Genomic DNA, 19,065 nt, shown 5'->3' with positions numbered 1-19,065 from the left:
CGATTCTTATTGTCTTTTCAACAACACAGGACCCCTAACAATGGAGCAAGTAAAGCCGAGTGTTGGTTTCTCACATTACCTCGAACGTCAGGTGCTGGAAGGGTAGGCCGATAAACATTTCCAGTGACATTTTTACACACGCAGACACGTTATGCTTAGCTTTCCTTTCGATGAGTTCAAATAGCTGCACAAACACGCGTTTTGTGTCTGGTCAGTGAACCATCTTGTAGAAAACAATAAAATTCATACCCTTTCTGACACAAGGCTCGTGTATTAGCTAAACCGAAAAAGATCACCTGTGATTTAGTATAAATACAAGAAAGCGCTGGAGGCGAGTTACAAACTTGATATGTCATTGTCAACAAAACATACAAAATATCCATCTTTGCATAAACCAGTGGTGACGTTCTGTGTTCAACAATTGTACATGTATTTAACAATACATAACACACATAAAACTAGATTGCCTGTGTTACAAGAAACCCAGTGGGCTGTAAACTCCATTCATGAAAAAAATGAATCAATTTAAAGAAACCAAGTAAAGTAATTTCTAAACTGTATTAGAGCAATCACTTAAAATTATTGATGTGCAACAGTCCTAGGGTATTGTACAAGTGATCACCCACTTTGCTATGGCTCCTACTCACATATTTGCATTTTTATGGACCACAGTTTAATAGATCACTTCAGTAAAGTCTCATTTGTGCTTCAAGGCTTTTGTGTCTGAATCCCATCAGAGAGGAAATTAGCTACACAGGCCATTAAAAAACAAGCACACTCCAGTCTACCATAACTAGTACAGTACAAATATAAATAGTTCTATAATTATTTAGCCAGATCTCAGTTTATGAAAAATGTAAGTAGTGTTATCAATAGTTATCAATTATTATCAATTAGTAATATCAATGACTTGTGATCAATTAATATTATCAATCATATTTAACCAGATCTCAGTTTATGGAAATTATAAATATGTAAAAATTTAAAACTCCAGGTTCTATGTTTGTTAGTATTATCAACAGTTATCAATTATTGATTAGTATTATCAATGACTTGCAATCATTTAACATTATCAATCATATTTAACCAGACATTGTTGTCTTCCAACTTCTATGATTTAACTAGTTTTCAACTTGAATGTATAAGCAAGAATTTCAAACACCAACATTGATATTGAATCAAATTATCAACAACTATCATTATCAATTATTATCAAGTATAATTAGTTGCGAACTGTGTACACATATATATCTCACTATATGATTATTTAACCAAATGTCAGAATTTATTTAAAACACCAAGCTTGATATTTAGTCCTAATATCATAACTAGGCAAAGCCCATAAGCTCGTACAGGGTTGATTCATTTGTGACCGACTGCCTCGTGATGATATTGTCAATAGTGCCCTCTGTGTGGAGAATGCACATAGTATATAGAATGTGCATGCATAGTCATTGTGCCGCAATGCATCCTTGGGTAAAACCACCAAAAAAACATCACATAGTATATAGGATGGGCATGCGTACTAGTCATTGAGCCGCTACACAGCCGTTTTCAGGCGCTGCATGAGCTGTTATCAACAGCTATCAATTATTATCAATTCCTTGCAAACTGTGCACAATATACATCTAAGATTATTTAACCAGATCTCAGCAAAGCTGCTTGTTATGAAAATATGTAAGAATCTAAAATACCAAGCTTTTTTTGAAACTACTAGTATCAGCATTTTGAATAGATACACACAACATACTTTTGATAAACTGAGAGCTTTCTACTGCAAACAGTCAGTCTTGTTTACTCCATGATAGGTGGCACTGTTTATGATCATGTGAATTTCTTATTTATTTTTACCCATTTCTTATCCAGTATTAATTGTTTGGTTCTGGTTACCTTACCTCGCTTAGTTTTTTAGTTTTTCACTGCTGACCCTAAACTTGTTTTATGTATTCAAGAAAAAATTAATAAAATTGTGAAAATAGTGAATTCTCGCAAGAAATAGTGGATGCCGAAACTGACATCAACTTAAAAAGACAATATAAATCTGTTCAACCAATCTGTAATGGCTGTACATCTGATGAGAAGAAACCAACAGCACAGAGACCATATACAAACAAAGGAAAAATAACTACCTGAACTAGACACTTGTGAAAATAACAAATATTTCAAACAGAAAGTTCTTAACAAACTAGTTTTATCATATATTATTTGTTGAAGTTTCAATATAAATTTGTGTAGAACGCTTGTTTTCTTTTTACCCCAAAATATAAATTCAGGTGTTACTGTTATGACATTAGTAAAAAAACAGATTATGTTGAGAAAATAGCATTTAAAACACCAGGTTTTTTCTTCTATCAGTAAAACAGTACTATTTCACATTTTTGTTGAAATTTTGAATACACATTTTTGTAAAATATTAATGCTTTTTTACCAATTTCTCTTAAGATATTATGACATTTATATGTATTTGTGTTTCAATGTGAAATGTATTACATATGTAAACTAGGGTTTGTTGTGAAAATGAGGAATTTAAAACCCAACTTTTTCATATACCTAGCAGTTAGGCAAAACAAACAATTATTTTTGAGTGTACCCAAAATTGGCAAGTTTTCCCATGGCCTTTAAAAGTATAGTATTGGTCTATCAGTTATATGTATCAGTGTTACCTAGAGGATTTTGATGTAAAGCCATTTGTTTGTAATCCTGTTATTGTATACACACCTAGAGACTACAACTAATTCTACAATCCATTGATGTAGTGTGCCCTTTCACACAATACCCAGTCTCCTTTGGTTCTAATAGTTTTTCTATAGTATTCACCAACTGAGACTCCATCTTTGATTTAAGACTTTAATCTAATAACAGACAAGCGTTGTTGTTTGTTATTGAACCACATATCAAAAGACAATTGCATTTTGGGTTCTCCACTAGACATTGTTATACATCTCAGTTTCTGTATACAGTAAACAAGTACAAGAGAAAGAATCCTTCACTAGTTTTATACTTCAACAGCTTTTTCAACAAATTTGAATTTTGTTTTAATTTAGACACTTAATTTTAAAGAATTGAAACATATCAGAAGTAGTGTTGTGATCAGTTCAATTATAAATCTCAAGTTAGGAACAGTCTAGCTAAGTTTTTGATATACAAATTTTGAATAGTTATAAATTGGAATTAATGTCAATTGATACCAAAGAATAAAGTATTGTTACAGATGAACTGTCCTACAGTTTCTTGAAGTTCTTAATTACAAACACTAGTTGTCAGTAAACAGTTCTTTATTGAAGTGCTTCTACAGTGCGTTACTATGATCAGCTAAAATAATATGCGCATAAATTTTGTTGTCATGGGTCAGAATAAATGCAAATTGGACTTTCTTACAAGTTGTCTAATAATGATGGCTTTAATAGGGAACATCAGATTTTGATGGTGTTGTGGTCACAAGAAATTGTTACATGTCCCAATTGGCTATAGTTGGTAAACTGTTGAGATGTGCTACTTTCAAATTGGCTATAGTGGGTAAACTGTTGAGAGAGGCTACTTTCAAATTGGCTATAGTGGGTAAACTGTTGAGAGAGGCTACTTTCAAATTAGCTATAGTAGGTAAACTGTTGAGATGTGCTACTTTCAAATTAGCTATAGTAGGTAAACTGTTGAGATGTGCTACTTTCAAATTAGCTATAGTAGGTAAACTGTTGAGATGTGCTACTTTTAAATTAGCTATAGTGGGTAAACTGTTGAGAGAGGCTACTTTCAAATTGGCTATAGTGGGTAAACTGCTGAGATGTGCTACTTTCAAATTGGCTATAGTGGGTAAACTGTTGAGATGTGCTACTTTCAAATTGGCTATAGTGGGTAAACTGTTGAGAGAGGCTACTTTCAAATTAGCTGTAGTGGGTAAACTGTTGAGATGTGCTACTTTCAAATTAGCTATAGTGTGTAAACTGTTGAGAGGCGCTACTTTCAAATTGGCTATAGTGGGTAAACTGTTGAGAGAGGCTACTTTCAAATTGGCTATAGTGGGTAAACTATTGAGAGGTGCTACTTTCAAATTAGCTATAGTAGGTAAACTGTTGAGATGTGCTACTTTCAAATTAGCTATAGTGTGTAAACTGTTGAGAGGCGCTACTTTCAAATTGGCTATAGTGGGTAAACTGTTGAGATGTGCTACTTTTAAATTAGCTATAGTGGGTAAACTGTTGAGATGTGCTACTTTCAAATTGGCTATAGTGGGTAAACTGTTGAGAGGTGCTACTTTCAAATTGGCTATAGTGGGTAAACTGTTGAGATGTGCTACTTTCAAATTGGCTATAGTTGGTAAACTGTTGAGAGAGGCTACTTTCAAATTGGCTATAGTGGGTAAACTGTTGAGAGGTACTACTTTCAAATTAGCTATAGTGTGTAAACTGTTGAGAGTACCTCTCAACAGTTTACCTACCATAGCCAAGGTAAGGGATGTGGTGGTGGTGATGATGATGGGTAAAGGGGTAGGAGACACTCCTTCCCTGACCTCTATGAAAATTTAGTAAATTTATCAAAGCTGTTTAAGCCAAGCCTGGCTTTGTGAAAAGAACATTATGAAGTACAGTTTGATTAATACTAGAATAGTGTACTGATGTTATTATTCTTGGTTGTCATGTAAATAAATGTCAATTTGGTAACTACACAAGACTAAAACAAATATTGATTGCTATCTTAAGAAGCTGAATCAATATTGTTAGTTTGTAGGACTTACTGATTATGAAATGTAAATATATAGTTTAGGAATAAAATGGTTAAGTAGTAAAAATCACTTTGTATAAATGAAACCATACATCAAAATAATGTAGTGATAAATTGATATGTTACTGTTAAAATAATGCAGTGATAAATTGATATGTTACTGTTAAAATAATGTAGTGATAAATGGATGTTACTGTTAAAATAATGTAGTGATAAATTGATATGTTACTGTTAAAATAATGCAATGATAAATTGATGTTACTGTTAAAATAATGCAATGATAAATTGATATGTTACTGTTAAAATAATGCAGTGATAAATTGATATGTTACTGTTAAAATAATGCAATGATAAATTGATGTTACTGTTAAAATAATGCAATGATAAATTGATATGTTACTGTTAAAATAATGTAGTGATAAATTGATGTTACTGTTAAAATAATGTAGTGATAAATTGATGTTACTGTTAAAATAATGTGATAAATTGATATGTTACTGTTAAAATAATGAGATAAATTGATATGTTACTGTCAAAATAATGTAGTAATAAATTGATATGTTACTGTTAAAATAATGTAGTGATAAATTGATATGTTACTGTCAAAATAATGTAGTGATAAATTGATATGTTACTGTTAAAATAATGTGATAAATTGATATGTTACTGTCAAAATAATGTGATAAATTGATATGTTACTGTCAAAATAATGTAGTGATAAATTGATATGTTACTGTTAAAATAATGCAATGATAAATTGATATGTTACTGTTAAAATAATGTAGTGATAAATTGATATGTTACTGTTAAAATGTGATAAATTGATATGTTACTGTCAAAATAATGTAGTGATAAATTGATGTTACTGTCAAAATAATGTAGTGATAAATTGATATGTAACTGTCAAAATAATGTAGTGATAAATTGATATGTTACTGTTAAAATAATGTAGTGATAAATTGATATGTTACTGTTAAAATAATGTGATAAATTGATATGTTACTGTCAAAATAATGTAGTGATAAATTGATGTTACTGTCAAAATAATGTAGTGATAAATTGATATGTAACTGTCAAAATAATGTAGTGATAAATTGATATGTTACTGTTAAAATAATGCAATGATAAATTGATATGTTACTGTTAAAATAATGCAATGATAAATTGATATGTAACTGTCAAAATAATGCAATGATAAATTGATATGTTACTGTTAAAATAATGTGATAAATTGATATGTTACTGTTAAAATAATGTAGTGATAAATTGATATGTAACTGTCAAAATAATGTGATAAATTGATATGTAACTGTCAAAATAATGCAATGATAAATTGATATGTTACTGTTAAAATAATGTGATAAATTGATATGTTACTGTTAAAATAATGTGATAAATTGATATGTTACTGTTAAAATAATGTGATAAATTGATATGTCAGTATCATATGTTGTAAACAACAGTATATTTCTTTGTACTGTTTGAGGGCGCTCTTCCAAAAGACTTTTATCTAACTCTCTGCTAATGTTATGTGAAGTCTAAAAGGGATACATGATACTTGATATATTGAAATGTTGTGTTAGATGAATAGGTTGTTGAAGTGCCATTATATAAAATTGAAAATTGTATATCAACTTTGATTTCAGTCAGTATTAAAGGAATATATATTTCAGTCAACATCATTTTTCAAAACTACAGGTGATGATTTTAATTAATCATCTTGTAATTGTCATTTCAAAGAGTATTTAATTAAGAAGTTGCTGTCTTTATTTTCATTGTTAGATTTGAAATATATGATAGATTGTATAACCAAGCAGGTTCCTTAGAATTTGATTTTGTTACATGCCCTAATTTAATGTACAGAAGGGAAACCTGCTTATTTACCTTGCTGTTACTAGGGTTTTCAATCTAGGCAGAGCAAATATACTAAAACTTGATATATTCAGCTCTGTTTAATTCCACAAATTTATTTATTGACAAAAGCAAAGAGAATACAAGACAGATAGAGCAAGAAACAAGACTGTAAAAAGTGTACAGGAGACTCGAGTAGAAAAAGTATGACATAAAATAATGCACAGCAAAATTAGATGTTGGAAGATATGTTCCTTTGTGTGTTGTAATTAGAGTGAGAATCCGTTGTGTTGTATTATTGTGTTAAATAATTGAGATTATAATTTATAGCGAGACAACAGCTGATAAGTTAATAAAAGGAAATTGTCAATACCTTGCCATGCCAGTGACCTACAAAAGTCCAGGTTGAACTGTCATTCAACTTTCAAGAGAATGGCCCAACATTCATTTCTGTTTTGTGACAATGTTAGAGAATCATTTACAAGTCCTTAAGTATCATATCTAATAAATTCAATGTGCCAGAGAAAATCTGGAATCTATGGATTTTTCCATCATGCCAACAAAAAGAAAAAGCCACTGACCCCCCCCCCCCAACCAAAAACAGGCTGATCCCCCTATCATTCATTTCTAATACATGAGACACATCTCATGTAAAGTGAATAGTTAGTAGTTATGAAATGAAAGTAAAGTGAATAGTTAGTAGTTGTGAAATGAACGTAAAGTGAATAGTTAGTAGTTGTGAAATGAAAGTAAAGTGAATAGTTAGTAGTTGTGAAATGAATGTAAAGTGAATAGTTAGTAGTTGTGAAATGAATGTAAAGTGAATAGTTAGTAGTTGTGAAATGAAAGTAAAGTGAATAGTTAGTAGTTGTGAAATGAATGTAAAGTGAATAGTTAGTAGTTGTGAAATGAACGTAAAGTGAATAGTTAGTAGTTGTGAAATGAAAGTAAAGTGAATAGTTAGTAGTTGTGAAATGAATGTAAAGTGAATAGTTAGTAGTTGTGAAATGAATGTAAAGTGAATAGTTAGTAGTTGTGAAATGAAAGTAAAGTGAATAGTTAGTAGTTGTGAAATGAATGTAAAGTGAATAGTTAGTAGTTGTGAAATGAATGTAAAGTGAATAGTTAGTAGTTGTGAAATGAAAGTAAAGTGAATAGTTAGTAGTTGTGAAATGAATGTAAAGTGAATAGTTAGTAGTTGTGAAATGAAAGTAAAGTGAATAGTTAGTAGTTGTGAAATGAAAGTAAATTGAATAGTTAGTAGTTGTGAAATGAATGTAAAGTGAATAGTTAGTAGTTGTGAAATGAATGTAAAGTGAATAGTTAGTAGTTGTGAAATGAAAGTAAAGTGAATAGTTAGTAGTTGTGAAATGAAAGTAAATTGAATAGTTAGTAGTTGTGAAATGAATGTAAAGTGAATAGTTAGTAGTTGTGAAATGAAAGTAAATTGAATAGTTAGTAGTTGTGAAATGAATGTAAAGTGAATAGTTAGTAGTTGTGAAATGAATGTAAAGTGAATAGTTAGTAGTTGTGAAATGAAAGTAAAGTGAATAGTTAGTAGTTGTGAAATGAAAGTAAAGTGAATAGTTAGTAGTTGTGAAATGAAAGTAAAGTGAATAGTTAGTAGTTGTGAAATGAAAGTAAATTGAATAGTTAGTAGTTGTGAAATGAATGTAAAGTGAATAGTTAGTAGTTGTGAAATGAAAGTAAAGTGAATAGTTAGTAGTTGTGAAATGAACGTAAAGTGAATAGTTAGTAGTTGTGAAATGAAAGTAAAGTGAATAGTTAGTAGTTGTGAAATGAAAGTAAAGTGAATAGTTAGTAGTTGTGAAATGAAAGTAAAGTGAATAGTTAGTAGTTGTGAAATGAATGTAAAGTGAATAGTTAGTAGTTGTGAAATGAATGTAAAGTGAATAGTTAGTAGTTGTAAAATGAACGTAAAGTGAATAGTTAGTAGTTGTGAAATGAAAGTAAAGTGAATAGTTAGTAGTTGTGAAATGAACGTAAAGTGAATAGTTAGTAGTTGTGAAATGAATGTAAAGTGAATAGTTAGTAGTTGTGAAATGAAAGTAAAGTGAATAGTTAGTAGTTGTGAAATGAAAGTAAAGTGAATAGTTAGTAGTTGTGAAATGAAAGTAAAATTGCTAGACTTCCAAGTATTTCTTGAGCCCTTGTTCATTAACCTAATTCTTAGAAAAAATTAACAGACAGGTCGGTTTTCTAAGAATATGTTTTCCCCATAATCTATGATAATCTAGTACTGTACTCCATATTACTGAGGTGTTCTAGTTTTGTTCAGCTATGTGTGTTTTGCTGGTTGTCTTTATTTGTTGTCTTGTGCATTTTTTTTATTGTTGTAATAAAATAGACTTGGATAAACTATGCTAGAATGAATTGTCACAATAAATAAATTAATAATACATGTGTCGTCAATAAAAGACTGTTCCTACACATACGGTATATTTGCAATGACCTGATCATAACCCCTGATATCAATATGTATAGTTAGTTATAGCTATTTTTATCCCCATGAAAAAGGTGCTATAAAATTAATATAATTTATGTCTGTCCATCTGTCTGAATTACATCACATTTCTGACATGACATGGCATCCAATTTCAATTTCTTTGGCAGGAAAGTGACATATTGTACATAACATATATGCACATTGTATTATTTCATGACATTAACTTAATCAGCCATGAGTTAAAAGTTAAAAATCAATATTGACTGCATAATTCAAAAAACTACATGGCGACTCCATTCAAGTGTTCTCTCCCATTACCCTGATTAATACTAATTATTGGTAAATTAGAAATAGACTGGTTATCTAATAGCTTTTTCATGTAAATTAGTTGTATCTATTGATATGATATGCTGACAGCATTGTTTACATGTTTGTTTATGTTGATAAATCTGTCTTTATTGTAGACCTATTTCTTTTCTATTAAAAGACAAAACCAGATAAACTTGGGTCAGCTGTGCTAGAAATGAACACAAAATTTTAATTGAAAAGGTAATTCTACATCATAAATACATGACTTGTGTGGAATATGACAAATATGACCTGACAGTAACCTCTACTACTACTACCAGTACATGTACTGTCAGTAACCTCTAATACTACTAGTGCATGTACTCACTCACAGTCTCACTCTTTTGTTTCATAACCTAATTCAACACCAAAAATATTTAAAAAATATATAATCAGCAATAAATCTATCTTTTAATATATGCAATGACTGTAAAGTGAAAGTAACTATCTGACAATGTGATGGTTGTCATACTCTTTCCAGGTATTTCATGAACCATTGTCTGATTGTTTCATTGACCTATAATTCTCAGAAAATATATGAATAGCCGGGTTTTTCCCAGTAAGCCAATACACTGGCATACCATAGGACAATGCAATATTTGCAATACAGGGCTATATCATTGAAGTTAGTCAGTCAATACGCAGTGATAAAATTATCACAGCCTCATACCAACTATGTACTGCATTGTAACTACGTACAGCACTGCATTCGTAACTACGTACAGCACCGCATCATATTGTAACATTGAAGGGATTAATATCATTATCACACAAGTCTGTGACATATTACTGTACTGTACGTTGTTCCTGAACATTGTACATTATTGATACCTGTAATCCTGGTATTGTACTCACAGTTATTTACACTCACTGGAATGGCTGCTGATAAATGTCCTTCAAGTTTACCAAAGTCTTCAGCTGACTGTGGACATTTTCATCTGCCACTGAAAATGTTGGAAGAAGGCATTGATAGGCAAATTCTGGCTGCTCGCTATAAAAGTATCAACAAACAACTTGAACTTGAAATTGGACCAATTCGTTATTGTTTATTGAATACATTAGGGGTGTTGAAATTCTGTCTTGGAGAGAAGTCAAAAGCATGCACTGACTACTTTATGAAGGTTCTAGAAGAAGACCCCTGTAATCTGAATGCATTAGCCAACCTGGCTTATGTGTATCAAAGTATGGGAATGACAAGGAAAGCAGAAGTCTACTCAAAACCACTGCAGGCCTTTTTCTCTGGTAAATCTGATCTGTCTACAGAAGAAAGACAATGTGCTTTGGTGAGATGTGTGGCAGAACAAGCCTATTCTTTAGCATTTGATTGTTATGATGAGAGTCTGCAGTCACCTCCTGGATATGAAGCGGCATATGCTCTGTATGAATGTGCCATAGACGAGTCTCAGAATATCACTGGCTTGGATGATGAGAGATATAAATGGAAGTTTTTCATGGCAATAAATAGGATTCGAGTGATACAGGAGGATTTTATCCAGAAGGAGAGAGTGTTACTGTTAGAAAAAGTGTTGCATCTTCTACAAGATGTACTGAGGCAGAAAGAATTTTCAGACAGACACTACCAGGCCCAGAGTTGGTTGTATATTGGAAGACTAATGTTACGAAGTAAATGTTTATATAAAGATGCACCACCTCATTTTATTGCTGAACTAGATCCAGACTTGAAAGAATGCTATGAAGATCCAACAAAATGCATTCAAAAAGCAGAATCCATTGCTGAAGTTGACTGGAAGGAACTGACTAAGTTTGCAGGTATATTGCTAGAAGCAGGAAGCTATGAAGAAGGTCTGCAAGTGGTTAAAAAGTCTTTGGAAAAAAATTCAGATTGTGAGTCCAACTGGAATGCATATCGTTTGAAAGCTTCCATTTGTCTGAAGATATATGATAAACAGTCGCAGAATACAACAGACCATGATGAGTCAGAGTCATTGCTGAAAGAGGCAAAAGAAGCCATAGATTTGGTAATGACGCCTGGTATGAAACACAGATATGCTGTTATTTTCCTTGCTGCAAAAGTTCAACTGAGATTGGGAGCATCTTTTATTGCTTACTCTACAGACTTTGCTAAAAATGTGAAAGACAAAGAAGCCATCATGAAGGCCCTTGAACTTCTTTCAAGTATCCGTGATAGCTCAGATCGTAATATTAAACTGAAACTTATTGGTGATTGCTTGATGTATCTAGAAGAGTACAGTCAAGCTACTGACAAGTATACCCAGTGCATCAATGCTGACACACCTGGGAAATATTACTTTGTTTTCTTTTCCTTATTGGTGAGTTTATTCCATCAGTTACAACAACTTCAATCTGCAGACAATCCCAGTCAACAGAAATCGGAAGTGATCGAAGAAATCTGTGACCAATTCCAACAGTTACTACATTATTATGCCAAGCATGAGAAATGGCATGTACAGAAAACTTTACAAGCATTAGAAAGAGACTTTCCATCTGAGTTTAAAGAAGTTAACCGGTGTATGCAACGGAAGACAGGAAAGACACTGAGGGAGTTTGTCTAAATGTGATGTCAGCCCTTGAAAGAGTTCCACTGATTGGAAAATACAACTTACTATGGAATACTTCATGGGTTTCATCACTAACGATACAGGCAGCATAATTTATCCACAATTTATCCATTGTTTGTAATCATGTATATAATAGCTTTCTTAATGAGTCATATATATGTTATGATAGTTGATTTGTTGAGTGGTCAGCTTGGAATCTACAAGCTGCTGGTTCAAGCCTTGGTACTCCTGTGTATTAATTGGTAAAGTTCATAGGCAAGATTTGAACCATCATTGTGTGCCCCATTCAACTCAACTGTGTACTTGAGAACTTGGTAGGACAGAGGTTATTATAGAAATGTTAGAATCCTATAAACTTGTATGCTACCTTATAAATTGAGGAAGTGATTATTCTTTTGTGCCAATATAGGTATGTGCCAGAGGTAATCATTGTTGTACAGTGTTATGACCACAACATTCCTGAAGACGTTTTACAATATAGTATAATTATTATTGTCATATTTGAATGAGTCCCTGTGGTGTCATAATAGGTACCATGTAGATTGCATGTATATTGCAAGGTTATAAGGGTCATCAGCTATCATTGCGATACACCAAGGAACTATATGAAAGAGATATTTGGAGAATACATTATGATATGTGCATGTCACCCATAGCTAGAGAGTACATTATGATATGTACATGTCACCCATAGCTAGAGATTAAAGTAAACAGGAAAGCAATGTTTCAACTATGAAATGAATTCCTAAACTAAAAAGGAAAAAAATAATGAAATGTAAAATATGTAAGAAAATTGAATACAGTGTAATTTGATTATGATCAGTGGTATCATAAATTGATTTGAATCAATATTTATAATTATATATATATACATTATTATGATGTAAAATAGTCTATGTGTTGTAATAAGTATATTTATCTGTATCTTTGTAATATTTCATGAAAATACATAATTTACTTTTACTAGTTTTAGGTAATTTTAATAAAATAATCTATCATGAAGTCACCATATATAAGATAAGACACTTTCAATCATCATGTGGCAATGTTTGGAGGAATTTTAATTTTCAAGGAGATTGATCCCCAAGGTAGCATAATATCTAGTTTACAGTAAGATAACTTAAAAGGTGTGACTTTAATTTTACGGTAAAAATGATGTTTTTAAATTCAGAAAATTTTGAATATGTCAAAAGATTTAAATAGATGTCACGAATCATAGAATTGTCTGTATAGAACTGTGATTGGAGGTGTAAATTGTAATGATACTGTATAGGAACTAGACTGTGAGTGAAGGTATAAATGGTAATGATACTGTATAGGAACTAGACTGTGATTGGAGGTGTAAATTGTAATGATACTGTATAGGAACTAGACTGTGATTGGAGGTGTAAATGGTAATGATACTGTATAGGAACTAGACTGTGAGTAAAGGTATAAATCGTAATGATACTGTATAGGAACTATAGACTGTGAGTGGAGGTATAAATCGTAATGATACTGTATAGGAACTAGACTGATTGGAGGTGTAAATTGTAATGATACTGTATAGGAACTAGACTGTGAGTGAAGGTATAAATGGTAACGATACTGTATAGGAACTAGACTGTGATTGGAGGTATAAATCGTAACGATACTGTATAGGAACTAGACTAATGGAGGGGTAAATGGTAACGTTACGATACTGTATAAGAACTAGACTGAGTGGAGGTATAAATCGTAATGATACTGTATAGGAACTAGACTAGTATGACATGTGACAACGACATGTGACACGTATTTGATAAGTCCACATAGAACACTTTGATAAACAAGTAACATAACATAACATAACATAACATAACATAATATAACATAACATAACTAACTAAATCCATGATATAGAAGTAATACGATTTAATTTTGTAAAGTACTATTAGGAATAAAAAGTGTTCCCTTGTTTCAATTTATGGAGTTCTGTAGTATCTTTAACTTTCAGATAAAAATTACAGTTAAGACGGGAAGCATTTACCAGAATACTAAATAATTATATATATATATGTAACATTAAAGTTGAACATTTGACAAAATGAAGTTGTACTTTTACTTCATGGATAACACTTCTTTTACTGCAGCTGTACACATGTAGGATTGTTAGCCCCACCGGACGAAGTCCGGGACAGGGACTTATGGATTGGGTTCCGTCTGTCTGACCGTCCGTCCGTCCGTCTGTCCGTCTGCAGCCGTTTCGTGGAGATGCCTGGACTGGTTTTTTTCAAACTTGGTACAGGGGCAACATACAATGGCATACATATGCACGTCAATTTGTTTCATGATACGATCCAATATGGCTGCCTGGCAGCCATTTTGTTTGCAAATTTTCCATGTCCAAAGCCATAACTCAGACATGCTTGAACAGATCTCATTCAAAGTTGGTATTAGGACAGTGTTCTATGACATACATGTGCATATCCATTTTCTTCGTGATACGATCCAATATGGCCACCTGGCAGCCATTTTGTTTGCGAATTGTCCATGTCCAAAGCCATAACTCAGACATGCTTGAACAGATCTCATTCAAAGTTGGTATTAGGACAGTGTTCTATGACATACATGTGCATATCCATTTTCTTCGTGATACGATCCCCCATACCCAACCCATCCGTTATTGTTGTAGGCATGTTCCATATCCAACAAGCAGACACAACATATCTAAGTCTTTTGATTTAGGTTCACCAGTGTTGTTGCGTGATCAGAGTAGTGATAATTCCTTAAAACCCAATCATAGCGGGGACTATGTCATTCTCAATGACTTGTTATTGTGTGGAGTGTCAACATTCTATAAGTCTTTCATCTATTACAACAATAATGCTATGTTCACCAGTTAGAAGTGTTCTTGTCAATCAAGTAAAACAACAATGTTAACTTGCCAAGTTATAATGCTTCTGACAGCTAGATCACTTGGTCCATTAGATGATGTGGGCAATTAAGCACAGAAGGTGTTCATTAGCTATAGTGAGGATGCCAACTAGACTAATGATGTCATTGGTCCGGGCTTATCAAAGGGAGATTAGACTGCACCCATGATGGCTGATCTGTCAGTCTAGATGCTAATGTGGTTTGAAAGATTTGATGAAGGATAACACTAGACTATTCAGTGTTTAGCTGTAAATTGTCTCTCATCATTATACTAAATGTCTAAGTGTTTGATGTATCATTATTAAAACGTGTAATAAATTAGCTGTCGTTTGTGTACAAGTTTGATTATTTTGTATGTGTACTGTAATGAAGTCAAATTCAATCATGTCCAGGTACTATGTTAATATCCATGACATTATAATAATAGGAACTAATATAATAAAACCTCTTGAAAATTCTTGATATCTGATTTACATTTTCCATGACGAATAAAGAAATCAAACCTCTGTCAAAAGTTGTTTTTAAAGCAGCACTAGCTGCAACTGGAATGTTTTGTGAAATAGTTTTGTTCTGATATAATGACTTAGTCAGCATATCATACACCATAAACAATATTGAATCACCTGTGAGCTGTGTGCCCTCTAATGATAGCCAAATTTTGTTGTTGTGAGTCAGAATAAGAAAAACTGGGATTTCTTGTGAGTCACTACATAGTAAGAGATAGGGGAACACAAAATTATGGTGCGTCACTAGAAATTATGGGTATCTGCAGTCAGTGTTCGATCTAGGCCGCGCCATTGCGCAATTTGCGCTAAAAAAATCCGATTGGCCACTATTTCTAAAGTCTGTGCGCCTTTTCGGGCGCAACAATTTGGAGTCTGCATACGCCGTATGTATACAACATTGACAGGTCACAAGCTTTTCGAAACTGGTCGTAATATACCTCATTCATATAAACGATGTAACTGCAAAGGTAGTCGGGTAATCGGGGCTGAGGTTAGTCTACATCTCAGGTCTGATTCAGTGGCATATAAATGGGCTTAGAGGATACACTGCCTGTAAGTATATGTGTTTATCCAGCTTTACACAAATATGGTAATAAATCCAATAACATTTGGGGTCCACATTCTAAAATCAGCAGTCCCAACATGATCATAATTTCAATGTGTTACTGTACATGACTACTTATGGATAAAGCCAACCTGTAATATCAATATGTTACTGTACATGACTACTTATGGATAAAGCCAACCTGTAATATCAACATGTTACTGTACATGACTACTTATGGATAAAGCCAACCTGTAATATCAATATGTTCAGTATCAGGACCAACTGATTGCGATCTGATTTGAATTACTTGATCCAGATCGAAACCACCACTCAGAGTATATGTAGACAAGACAAATTTATTTTTTGGACAAAGCAATCATTAGATTAATTTTACCTAAGAAGACGTGCAGTTAGCTATTAAGAGGCAAAAATCCAGCCTCAAAGTGATTGCTATGCTGCATGTACTACCCTGGGTACAACTAGGCATGGCCTAAAAATAGATACCCTATGTGCTGCAAAGATTGACCACAGAGGGCAGTATTCGGGAAATTTCAAACCCATCAATGTGTTCTAGAATGTGAAATAAACTTTTTTTAAGGGGTGAAATTAGTCTAACTAAATTTCTTGTGATTTGCCACATGGTGAATGGTAAGGGAAATCTAAATTTTGGTGCATCACAAGAAATGTTATTTAGAGGGCACAATTTATTGAAAATGAAACTTAGGAAGGTAAAAATTAAGGAAATCAGTATATAATTCTATTTCCTCATTACTATCTCTTTTCACACTTCTCTCTTTTGTACTGAATAACTGCCCTCCCACCCAGCTTTCATTTCTTTAATAACTGCCCTCCCACCCAGCTTTCATTTCTTTAATAACTGCCCTCCCACCCAGCTTTCATTTCTTTAATAAGTGCCCATTAAAATTTTCCAGGGTTAAAGCTGTAAGACACTGGAATTATTTATAGCCAACCTCAAAATCCTCTTTTTTTTCTTTTTCTTGTGTACATTTCCCAGTCATTTTTTTTCTGAGATTTTGTGCAATTTTTCATAACAGTAGATTTTTGTTATAAAATGGTGACTATGGTATAACAACCAACAACCCAAATAAATTTGAGTATGCTAACCACTTGGCCACCAATAACCCAAATAAATTTGAGTATGCTAACCACTTGGCCACCAACAACCCAAATAAATTTGAGTATGCTAACCACTTGGCCACCAATAACCCAAATAAATTTGAGTATGCTAACCACTTGGCCACCAATAACCCAAATTTCAAATATGAAACAGAAGTCATTGTAGAAAGTGATTGTCTTAGCCAGAAAATGAAAATTTCGGTTTTTATTTATTTTTATTTATTTATTTATTCAGGTAAACCAACGGGCATAAAGCCCATTTACAGGCACCTTTAGAAACAAATAAGGAAAAACAAGCACTAAAAAGATAAAACAAGGGGTAGCAATAACAGAAAGAAGTGACATGACATGACATAAAAGGCAAACACAGAAAAAAACCACAAAACAGGTAAATTTATTTAAAACACGCAGCCTGAAGCACACGCCAAAAGGCAGAAACAGGACTAAATAAATCTATGTTTGGATTTGCTTTAAAAACGTCATTACAAGTGGTTAAACATCTTAAAATTGGGGAATATTTTCTCAGATTTACTCTGGAGGCACTGATATGATTATTACGTAGCTGTCTGCTCTGTACATTAAAACAAACCTTGTACAAAATGGATGGACAATTATAGCATGAATTGACCAGTTTGTAAACAAAAATAGCATCTAAAAACTTTCGCCTCCTCACCAGTGGGGGAAGCTTAAACCTAGCACATAGCGAATCGTAAGCTGTTGAAGTATATTGCACATTTGATTTAAAACATAAAAATTTAATAAATTTCTGCTGTACACGTTCGATTTTATCAATTTGAGTTACTTGCCATGGTGACCAAATTACACTACAGTACTCAAGATGGTTTTTGAATCAATATAATGCATACTGCTTACATATATTTCAAGTACCGGGTACAATGTGGACCAGCTGCCTATGACTTGACTCAGGATTAACAATTGAGAGGTCAAGTGTTCATCCTATTGGAGGAGGGGATTGGGGTGGGGTTGGGGATGTTTCCTGTGACAGCCCAAAACCCATACTTGATGGGTAGGCTGTATCACTCACCCATATTTCCAACATTCACAAGATGAATGCAAATTTTGAACAATATTCTTTGATTAAATGACTGAAAAAATAATGTATACAATTTGCAATACATTATTTATACACATCAGAGGAAAACAGACAATTTTACACATGCTACAAAAAATACAGTGACATGGACACTCTGTTATTGTCAATGAACTCTCATTTAGGGTCAGTGAAAGATCAATGTCCTTTTGTGGGTCAAAGGTCATTTATTATTGATGCTCTCTTGTTGCCATGGATACTCATTAAGAATTAATGTATTAGAAAGCTTGTTACAAATTAGTTGTATTGCATCCATTGTTAAACAACAGGTAATTGGACAATTAAATAGTTGTAGCTATTCAAGAGTGTTATAAGCTTCAAAGAGTTCATAGCTATTCAAGAGTGTTATAAGCTTCAAAGAGTTCATAGCTATTCAAGAGTGTTATAAGCTTCAAAGAGTTCATACCATTGCAGTGTACTATTACCGGGGTGGGGGTGGGGGTGGGGGTGGGTGGGTAGGGGTATGTACAATGTTATTGCTATCCATCAAGTGTATGATAACGCTTTAAAGGGTTCATACCATTGCAGTGTATCATTACCGGGGAAGGGGAGGGGGGTATGTACATCGTTATTGTTATCCATCAAGTGTTTCAAGCTTTAAAGGGTTCATACCATTGCAGTGTACCATAATAATGTACAACGTACGTTATTACTATATCCATACAATCTTCTCCACATCATGCTATTATTGATACCTCTTCTTATAGAAACAGAATTCTTAGTTAAGAACTGTGTCTTAGGGAAGGAATCTGTAGTTAAAATCTGAAGCACATAATGTTTAAAGTATGGATGAGAATTAGTTACTTGGCCATATAGCCACTTTAAATCATTATTGGATAGATAGGATACTTGTACAATTAATTTTCTATGCAATCCAGAGTTGGCAATTGGTGACTATGATAGTCCTGACTAGTCTAGAGGCCGACTATCCATAGCTTTGAATC

At 32.8% G+C, this 19,065-nt stretch overlaps 2 protein-coding genes across 2 annotated transcripts in view; both read left to right on the top strand.

The window, feature by feature from the left end:
* Window positions 1-19,065, top strand: part of LOC144445518 (uncharacterized) — a 121,248-nt gene that overhangs the window by 723 nt on the left and 101,460 nt on the right. The window contains exon 2 of the mRNA XM_078135105.1: window positions 30-102. Within this exon, the coding sequence (XP_077991231.1) occupies window positions 30-102 (73 nt within the window). The remainder of the gene's footprint in view (window positions 1-29; window positions 103-19,065) is intronic.
* Window positions 10,007-12,723, top strand: LOC144445797 (tetratricopeptide repeat protein 22-like). The gene has a single exon (XM_078135436.1). The coding sequence runs from the start codon at window positions 10,261-10,263 to the stop codon at window positions 11,917-11,919; it is 1,659 nt and encodes a 552-aa protein (XP_077991562.1). The 5' UTR covers window positions 10,007-10,260; the 3' UTR covers window positions 11,920-12,723.

Source organism: Glandiceps talaboti, chromosome 14, assembly GCF_964340395.1.
Source record: "Glandiceps talaboti chromosome 14, keGlaTala1.1, whole genome shotgun sequence".
Taxonomy (NCBI): domain Eukaryota; kingdom Metazoa; phylum Hemichordata; class Enteropneusta; family Spengelidae; genus Glandiceps; species Glandiceps talaboti.
The sequence above is the reverse complement of the archived record's forward strand: the minus strand, read 5'-3'. Positions and strand labels throughout refer to the sequence as shown.

What these genes read in the sequence shown, in the direction of transcription:
- LOC144445797 (XM_078135436.1), top strand. Translation starts at nt 10,261, where the DNA reads ATGGCTGCTGATAAATGTCCTTCAAGTTTACCAAAGTCTTCAGCTGAC.